At 39.4% G+C, this 10,237-nt stretch overlaps 1 protein-coding gene across 1 annotated transcript; it reads right to left on the bottom strand.

Moving 5' to 3' along the window:
• Nucleotides 1–3,549: 3,549 nt before the first annotated feature.
• atp5mc1 (ATP synthase membrane subunit c locus 1) lies at nt 3,550–9,698 on the bottom strand. The gene is made up of 5 exons (XM_005926773.3): nt 9,556–9,698; nt 8,244–8,291; nt 7,694–7,774; nt 7,270–7,448; nt 3,550–3,951 (listed from the first exon to the last, which is right to left on the bottom strand). Exons 2-5 carry the CDS (start codon nt 8,280–8,282, stop codon nt 3,837–3,839), a joined length of 414 nt encoding a protein of 137 aa, XP_005926835.1. The 5' UTR covers nt 8,283–8,291; nt 9,556–9,698; the 3' UTR covers nt 3,550–3,836.
• Between the last annotated feature and the right edge of the window lie 539 nt (nt 9,699–10,237).

Genomic DNA, 10,237 nt, shown 5'->3' on the forward strand with positions numbered 1-10,237 from the left:
CTTTTACACATTCCGAGCAGTACGACTTGCACACTCTCTCACACACACACACACACACACACACACACACACACACACACACACACACACCTTCAAACATCAAGTTACTTTTTGCACAATGTTCAGTCTTTTGCACTTTTGCACTGTTGTGTCTGTATTGTTCTGTTCTGTCAGGTGTTGCACTATAATATGTTATATGTAGGGAGGAAACCATAACATGAAAATAATGTGAAAATTCTGAAGTACTCTGTTTTGTACATTGCACTAAAACTTTGTAAAGTTAAAAGTAAAAATAATTTTTAAAGAATTTTCTCAGGTTATGTGAAGATACTTCAGAGAAAGTACTCTAAAGGTTACACACACCTAACCTCTAGAGGCCTTTCTCAGAAGGTTAGTGTTGGCTGGAAAATGTGATGGGACACTGGGACCCCTAATAACACACCAAAATGAAAACCACTGCTTGACAGTATCCTTCTCACAAATCCAAGATCCCTCACCAACAAGGTGGATAAACTAAGGCTGTAAATATCAACAAACAAGATAAGCTGGGACAACTGCATTCTGCTGTTAATGGAGACACTGTGATTAGCTTAACAGGCTACACAACAGTTCAACATGATAGGAGTAAGGCATATGGTAGGAGCAAAGGAGGTGGGATATGCATGTATATATAAACAGATGATGCACCAGTGTAATTGTGATAAGTAGGCACTGCTCAGATGATTTGAGTGTGTTTATCAAATATAGACCCATAAATCTGCCACAGGAGTTTACTGTCATACTTCCTACTGCTGTAAATATACCACCAGATGCCAGTCCTAGTGCAGCCATTGGCCATCTTTATAACACCATCACCAAACAACAGAGTACATATCCTGAAGCTGTCCTCATCATATCTGGCACAAAACCAAGACAGCCTGCAGAATGCTCCTCATGGATGATAGCTCAGCTTTCAATACCATCCTCCCTCACAGACTTCATGAAGTTTGTGATTGACACCACAGTGGTTAGACTCATGTTTGGCCGGGGTGAATCCCCTTATAGGGATGAGCTGGAGCAGTTGTCTATTTGACATCTTCAAGACTAAGGAGTTAGTATAAATTTGAGGAAGAATGGGACAACCATACAGCCACTTTTCATCAGCAGGTAACTTGTGAGGATTCCTCCAGTGGTGACTCTTCAATAGAGGGCACCACTTGTGGAAATCTTTTGCGCAATTGATTGAACAATTTAGTACTATTGAGACATTGTCACAGCACAGGCACTCTTGTCTTGAAGAATAGTCTTCTAGTACTACTGTAATACTTTAAAAACACATATCTGCACTGTAGATACCACACAAATATTTGTGTAATCACAGTCCCCTTAGACTTGTATACCTGCAGTTTTTTAATTGCAAAACTTTAAGAAATATGAGTGTTTGTGTTGATTTTAGATTTGCATTTATTTTTTAAAATCTGCATGTTTTACAGGCACCCGTCTTCCTGACTGATCTGATTACATTACAAAGGTGATAAAGGCACAGCCGTGTCCGTAACGTAATAAGATTTACCCTGGTGCTGCTACTGGCCTTCTACTGCTACTACATTGAAAGCATACTCACCTTTTGTATGTGTGTGGTACAGCAGTTGCACTACAGCACAGAAAAGAAGGCACTTCAAAAAGGTTACCACCATTGCCTAAGGAAGTACCGGCCACCCCATCCCGACCTTGCAAGAACCTCTCAGTGTCTGACAAGGCAAAAAACATCAAGGACCCAACTCATCCAGGCTACTCCGTCGGAGCTCTTGCCCTCTGGCAGGAGCAAAACAGGAGGCAGGGACTAACAACTTTCTCCTCTAGGGCAGTAATGGCACTAAGTGCTCAATCGAACTATAACGTTGCTGCTCTGAGACTAGCTTTAGGCAAATATGCAATAGCTGTGTAATTGCTCTGTTATTTTGATGGAAGGAGTTATTATTGCAGGAGACTCAATATGATCCAATTCCATTGTTGTGCAAACAACAACAAAGATTCAGTGGTTGTGTATCCATTGCTTTGCTCTTGGTGATGTAAGGCTTGGGTGCAGCTGCCATTTCATGAAGCTCCCCATGCACGGTTCTTGATCCATCTGAAGGCCAAATTAAGTTTGGAGATCTGCAGCTATTGATTCTACAGAAAGTTGGTGACCTCTGCACACTAGATGCCTAAGCTTCCACTGACTCTGCCACAAAGTGGTAGGCCACACAAAAACAGCAGAGTTCCTGTTGTTCTCAATGGCTTCCACTTTGTTACAATGCAACCAGCGGTTAACTCCAGAATAATTAGTAACAAAGAAATATCACACCTAATTGTGGCACCAGAGGTGTCCTATCACGGTACCATGGTGGAATCAACTCTACTTGTGGTAGCAACCCATTCTTTGACAAATGTTTGTAGCAGCCCGCATGCTTTACTTTATACGCCCGAGTTCAATGATTTGGATCGGTGAGTGAATATTTTTGACAATATAGTGAGAGTACGATTGACATACAAGTCCACAAATAGTCGATGGAAATGGCAAGTGTTGCTGTTCATTCCCTTGAGGTAAAGGACTGCCTTGCCTTTTCAGTTATTTTTGTCCACAGGGCAGGTTATTGCTAGTACATTCATTTAATAGTTGAACGACTCATAATTTTTTGGGTTGGCTCACTTCTTTTAAACACCATGAGCTAATGAAATAAAGCTGCCATAGACAAGTAAAATAATCACCTTTTATTTTACTATGTGATTGAGGACGTAAAATTCTGAGATTATGCATTTTATTTGAATTTTACTCATTTAGTAACTATTTACTCAACTTTCCAGGTTGGCATAATTTTATCTGATAGGGTCACTCACATTTGGTAGTCAGACTTTAAGGACTGAGATGGATGAAATGTAATGACACTGTTGTATAACAAACTCCTTTTGAATCACTGATGCAAATAGCTACAGTGGTTCAAATCACGATAGAGCTGACTGTGCTTAAAGTTCAAGAAAACTTGCATTAAATCTTAAAATTTGATACATTTAAGGGTTGCTGAGGGAATCTTACCATGAGGGGTTTATAATTAAGAAGTTGATCGTACAAAGTTGGTTCCAACTTAAACCATGTGCCTTCTTTCATACCATAATGAAGAGATGTTGAGAAGGGAAAGGCACTGGAAATTGGCAGATGTAAACCAGAACCTCCACTCAGTAAGGTCAGAGGATGTGACACAATTTGACAACTGTTTAAGCATTCATGTCATTTTCAATCTAGCGTTGCTCTAATGGGCTGCATCATGGATGTATGGACTCCTGTTAAGTCAGTGATTTCCATTTTTATTTTGTATGTTGTTTCATTTTAAAACATATTTGACCTTTTCTTCCCTATATGGTCATAATGTGTCAAGAGCCTAATAAAGTTGTATGAAATTAAACACTTTGACCCATGTACTGCAGACAGCTCTTTGAAAGTTGTGTGCTGCTGATGAAAGACATGAAATGCAAACAAATCCTGCATGACAGAGCATCATTCATCCTATAAAGAGCTGACACTTAGCAATATTAGATTAAACCCATTTATTTTTGAAGGACAGTGTCCCTCCCCCACCAAATGAAGCCTTATATCAAAAACAAATAACTGTAGGAACATAAAAATGTTAGACTTCAGGCTCAACCTCAGTTGTAAATATTTTCCTTTAATATTTTCTGTTGATTGGAATGGCCTGGGAGCTTGTTCAGAGTTCTGGTTCTGAGAAAGCCCTCTTCCCTTTGGAAGGAAGGTAGTGACAAAGCAAGGAAGTGGAGAACAAGGGGTTGAAGTGAAGGAGGTATTGGGTGCATTTCCAGGTTTACATGGCAAACAGAATTAGGAATGCCACCATCAGACAGAAGAGGCCCATAGCCTCAGATAGAGCAAAGCCTAGGATGGCGTAGGAGAAGAGCTGCTGCTTCAGGGAAGGGTTCCTGTAAAGGAGAGCAGACAGGTACAAGGATACATTCAGATTCTGTGCCATTACAACTAAATACATGTAGGTCATCTTGCAGGGTCACTTTTACACCCCCTCGAACAACAGACCTGTAGTACCAATTTTAGCACAAAGTCTCACCATCTACAACAAGAAATGTACCAGTTACACTCTTTGCAACATTTCTGACAGATTTTGGTCTAAGAGCTTATAGTTATTTATGGAATTTTCAGGGGTTTTACTGTTAGTAATAAAATGGACCATTAATTTCACATTGACACATCTCAAAGTCTAGTTGGGGATCGTGTTAGTATGCCACTTTTAGCTTTTCTTCCTGCATGTTAACGACTGCAGTAATGTAGTTCCTGGTGGAAATGTATACACAGCCTTACCTACAAGACAAAAACTCCCTGATTCTGTCACCAGCAGAGTGTACTAAAATGTTAGTTGGTACATTGTCAAAGTGCTTCAAGAACCCACTTTCCACATAAGCCCACAGGTTTATGGGGGTTTTTTTTGTTTTGTTTTTTCTTCCATCATGCAACTATTTATACTACAACCTGATTTTCAGTTTGTTCTGAGATCAAGAAGCAGCTCTCAGGCACATTTTCTTGGATGGGATTTCAAAAGTTCAATTTCCAGACTGATTTAACCCTCATAATGTCCTCCCAATTTCCATACACCTGTGGTCCTCAGGGGTCAAAAATGTCCCCACTTCATTTGAGTGTTTTTTTAAAGTATTAATTGTCAATCAATTCAGTGTTACACCATAGTTTTACTTAAGACCAACACATTAACACAAAATTTACCCTACATTATAGGGCCACCAGACCTTGTTTACATAAAGGTCTGGTGCCCACCAGAAAACACACTGTTTTCGAGTGGAAATAAAACAAAATAAAATATTTAATTGTTTAGATAATTTTGACTAACTACAGAGTGCTGTATATTGAACTTCAGTGAGAAAGTTTTTTTGAACCATTTAAAAATTTATTTATTTATTTTTTTTTTAAATGGCAGCACATAATCACACCTGTGGTCCTCAGGGGTCAAAAATGTCCCCATCTGGTTTGATTGATACTTAATTAATATGAAGTGGATTTTTCCACCACTTAATTAAAACTTAATTCAAACATTTTGATAAATTTGAAATGGAATAAAAGAAATTGTAAGTCTGATAAAAACATAAAAATGAATTTTTTCTTTGTTTTCGGGTAAAAAAAAATTAAATCATCAGTTATTGTGATTATTGTTTTACAACCGGAGTCTGTTGCTTTAACAGATTATCACAGACGAGTTTATGTCAAAGTTAATTTAGAAAGCTGTTTTTAAACTACTTCAAGTTTTTTACTGGCAGCAAATAATCACATCTGTTGTCCTCTGGGCTCAAAAATGACCCTGTTTGCTTTGACCGTTTATAAAGCAACAAGTATAAAATATCATCCATCTCTGTGTTTCAAGGTTTTATTCAACTTTATTCCAACTCATTACCTGACAGTTTTCTATATTTTGGCATGGTAGGACACCACGGCATGGGTATGAGTGAAGGCAAACTTTCATGAGGACAAAGGCGTGTCCATATTTGACACAAGTGCAGGAGGAAGCTCATGTTTATTCCTCTGCACTGGTCCCATCATGGACAGCATTCTTTTCTGCAGTTGCAGGCCTGCAATGTTAGGGACAACTCATGTGTCCTGACTACAGGACAGACTGTTTGCCATTGTGCACTAGCATGTTCCATGTACAGCTGGACCTGGCATCATATACTGCCCATGGTTTTATCTCATAGTTCCCTGGTTTACTTGGGATGTTCTGTTGGAATGGACAGAGTCCTCTGAAGGGGACTTGGTGCTCATACAGTCACATCAGTACCAGGATCTCACATCACAGCAGGAGAAACACCCACTTGTTGCATACACCTCAAATGGGAGCACGTTTGTGTCATGAACGATCATCTATTGTGTCTTTATCAAGAAATATAACCTTTGTGCTTCTATGATTAATATTGTGTTAGTATGAAAACTTCTCTACCAGACTCAGGATGTCATAAACTGGCTGTAGCGACTCTACTGGATGCACGGCCGTAAGAATCAACATACTCACATATGCCTACAGCTGCATTTGATCCATTTTTCCTTCCTCTCTCATTGTCCCTCCTTTTTTGTCATTGAGTTGGCTATAGAGCAGGTCATCTGCTAATTCTGCTAAGCCCAGTCACTTTCTTTCCAAGCTCCTCAGACTACCATGTCCTGGATGCCTGAGAACCTACTTGAACATAGTTCAGATTCTTCATCCACTTCTGCAGGTGGGTGATGTGCTTTTTCAGAGAAAGGGTGGCATGTGCTCTAAAAATGGACAATATTTTCTTTATCTTCTAACCCTGGATCTTCCTTAACAGTGATTCTCCCTCCTCATTATACTAGAGGACAATATATGCTTTTGTCTTACTGGTCATTGCTTTGCACAACATGGTAAAATAAGAGTAGGCTCATCAAAGTATGCAAATCTCCAGTGCAATGGAGGTTTGTGAGCATACTTTCTGTGTATGTATTATTGTAAGGTCTACCTTACAATACGAAGCACCTTGATGCGACTGTTATGATTTGGCGCAGTATAAATAAAATTTCATTGAATATAGAGCATCTGCCTCCTCATTGTGCTGCCTGTTGTTGTTATGACCAGTGCTTGACCCCACACATCAGTAATCCAAGATCAAAGATGTTTGAAAGCAGTATGGTGTGAAAATACGGCTCTTTGCAACACTTTGTACTTCTGATCATTTTGTCCACGAGGACCACAGGTGTTATAAAATCCAATAAAAACCCCATAAATAAATCAAACTACTTAAAATTTATTCCAATCATGCATAGCATAGTAATGAATAACTTCTATTTTCAGACCATTTGATTAATAAAAAAAACACATTTTTGATAGCAAAAGATTTCTTTAGAGGACAAAAATGACCCAAGGACAACACAAGGGTTTAAAGAGAATTTAGCAAGCCAGCATATTCTGTCCATTATTAGTTTTATTCAATGGCTTGAAGCAATCAGCCATTAATGGTATGTGTTGCTGCTCATTTTAGTGAGAGAAATGAAGCATTCATATGTTGCTATAGATGTAAAGACAGAGCGTTAGTCAGATGCTTAAAATGACTCTTCCAATGTCTGTCGATGCAAATAAGGAACTGATGACAGCTTGACCAGCTTTCAAGTCTTCAAATTAGTGAAGTTTTAAAACAGACACTACTGGTAGTCTCCCCTCCCCCCCCCAAAACAACTATGCAACCCTTCAAGCTGATGCATAAAAACATTACCTGGCATAGCCAATGATAAGGCTGCCAAACACTGTTCCGATTCCAGCTCCAGAACCAGCCACACCAACTGTGGCAGCACCAGCACCAATGAACTTGGCAGCAGTGTCAATATCACAGGAAATGGTGCTGGTCCGGAAGGAGCGGGTCAGGACTGCAGATTGGCTGACTGGCAACAGGGCCTGGGTGAAGACAAAAGAAAATGCATGTTTACGAGTATTACATTAACAATTTGAAACATTTGCAGCCTTTAACTAACAAACTGATTGCATCTAAACAAGATCCTTGAAATTACTTTTGGAAACCACCACTCAGTGTAAAACTATTAAATCAGTTTTGAGTCATGTCACTCATCCCATAAGCACATCACAGTACTGATTTTACATGTTGCAAGTGAACAGTGCAGTGATTCAGTGAAAGTATTGACCTGTTGCTCCACTGTGCCTTCAGGTCTGTTGAAGAGAGAAACTGTGACTGGCCGTGTCAGGACTCTGGAACCCCCACGCAGCTGTAAGCAGACCAAAACATTACAAGTAAACAATCTGAGCAACCAAGAGAAGAACCAAGCACCGGGTTAAGTGATAATGAATATATTTGTGTTTAATTTAAAGCTCTTCACAGCATTTTCGAAACAGCACAAGTGTTATATTTTGGTGTGAACATCAACACGCAACAGCATGACTGGACTATGAAGCAAATCGCCCAACCCAGTTGGCACAGTGAGTTTTGCACTGTACATCAAGATGCCGTTAAAGGTTTTTAGCTGGCAATGCCACTGTTCAAGCTGCATGATTTGATCATATTATGTTAACACTGCTTTCACATCCCTGCGGTAAAATATTCCAACTAACTGATAAGTCTTTGCATGAAAATAAAACCAATTGAAACTTGAACGGTTTATGTTTCACCCCAAACAATTAAAACATGAATTAATGAAGAACATGATGATTTAACTATCACGTTATCAGGTAACATACCACAGCAGGAGAAGTGACAAACTTGGTGCAGAGATACATGGCTGGAATCTGGAGAGAAAAATTTTAAAGTTAGTGTTCCGACACATTCATTTCTAGATAGTGAGAAGGATTCAGTCCAAGGTGACACAGTATCTTCAGTTAGAGAAGGCAGAAGTGACCTTCAAAAACTTGGCAGGTATGCATTTAGGCAAGCCACAATTAATTTGGATATACAACAGTCATGGTGATGTGGGAAAGTGGATAAACATTTTTTGGGGAAAGATGGGATTTAACAATGTTCATATTTGTTTCAAAGAATAAAAACCCCAAGAACTGACAAGGTAGAGATCCCAGTTCTACACACTTTTACTTGCACATCTTGAAAGACATACTGTGGATAGTTTCCATGTGCAAAATTGATCTTGTAAGTTTTTTTTTTTTAAATTTAATAAAGGAAGAGCCATTTCAAATACAGGACTGGTATGATAGCAAAAACTGATGGGCTTGCTGTTGCCTGATGCACCTCATCTAATCCAATTTGAATGCTTACTATCAGGATCAACTCTAAACAAACTAATAGATGTCCACTTACATTGTACAATGAATGGCTTTGAGACAATTCAGGACATTTCTACTTACTGTGAACAGAGCCGTAATTTTTTATTTTTAAAGGCCAGTTTACTGAGGAAAAAACCCAACAACTTAGTTTCAATCCTTTAAGTCCCCTGCTTAGACAGGGGTCTCAGGGGGGTTGAATTATTGTCCTAGAGCAGCACCGGAGCTAAGCTACTTAGCACACAGCCCTGAAGGTCAAAAGTGGACAGCAAGTGGACAGCAGCAACCAAGACGACAAGCACGGCGCACGACACTAAACCATTTCAAGCCAGGCTAAGATGCAGTGACAAAAGGTTATGTGACACCACTCGTGTCCACAGCGGCGTCCTTGCATGCGCGTACTGATTCAAAGCTCGGCAGGCCCAGACTGTCAGACACTTTACGTTTAGCTTCCTGTCATGGTAGCTTGTCCGCGGTAAACCCGGCATAGGACCCGTTGCTTGAGTGGTGAAGCAACAACCACAGCAAAATTGACTCTTCATCTTAATACTAGCCTAAGTTCACGTATATGAATGCAGCTAAAAATACAATTCTGTCATTCATCAGAACCACATCATTCAATAAACGTCCTAGCATGCTAGCAATCCAATGCTACCACTAACAATTAGACATACGAACATCAGATATACTACGCCATTTAAATGCCAGAAAAAAATAATAATAAAACGCCTTAACTGAGTAGAGACGAAGTGTATGAAGTAATACAGGCAAATATTACCGGTTAGATACGGATTTCAGGGAGTCCTGAATTAGTTGGTCTTGTGCACAGCTGCAGTCAAAAAAGGCAGGACGCGTTAAACCGTCACCTTGTCAATTATAAGCTTAGCGTCTACGTCCTAAACGCTCATTGGTCAGAAACATCCACTCTTCATTCATAACTGACCCAGCTTGTCAGGCTAGCTAGCCTATCAGATAGAGCTTTGTTGAACCACTAATGCTGTGACTGGCCGTTACTTTTAAGAAGGTGGGACCAAAGGAAACTTTATTATTTTACTGGACAATATTGCCGGGAATATCGAATCTACGTGGAGCGATGTTTTAAAGCACATTCAATCCTATAAATATATATTATTTTTTGGAAAGTCCAGATCGCTTGAGTAAGTCAGGGTGCGTTCTATTCGTCCATTTTGCTTAGGAAACTTCTTTGACACGTGACCCGGAAGTATCTCTGCAGAGGCCATGATGCGTTCCGGATGAAGTCGGAATTCGTAATATCCGAGTTCCCAGTCGGAAATGTGAGATGTTTCAATTCTCAAAAGCTAAGGAAATTAGGTTCACTGTTCCTTTATTACCTCACTGATTAAAGGATAGAAATAATAATAATTCACAATTCATCATAATTCATTTCGACCATTCATGAAAACATTTCAAATTCAAATTTTATTTGTCACGTACACAGT

Source organism: Haplochromis burtoni, unplaced genomic scaffold (genome assembly GCF_018398535.1).
Source record: "Haplochromis burtoni strain Fernald_Lab_line unplaced genomic scaffold, NCSU_Asbu1 Contig_45, whole genome shotgun sequence".
Taxonomy (NCBI): domain Eukaryota; kingdom Metazoa; phylum Chordata; class Actinopteri; order Cichliformes; family Cichlidae; genus Haplochromis; species Haplochromis burtoni.

Bases quoted from the DNA above. Each gene is read 5' to 3' on its own strand.
- atp5mc1 (XM_005926773.3), bottom strand. From the start codon at position 8,282: ATGTATCTCTGCACCAAGTTTGTCACTTCTCCTGCTGTG. The intron at 7,775-8,243 runs GTATGTTACCTG...GTCTGCTTACAG, and splicing joins TTGTCACTTCTCCTGCTGTG to CTGCGTGGGGGTTCCAGAGT. The intron at 3,952-7,269 runs GTAATGTTTTTA...TCTCCTTTACAG, and splicing joins CTTATCATTGGCTATGCCAG to GAACCCTTCCCTGAAGCAGC.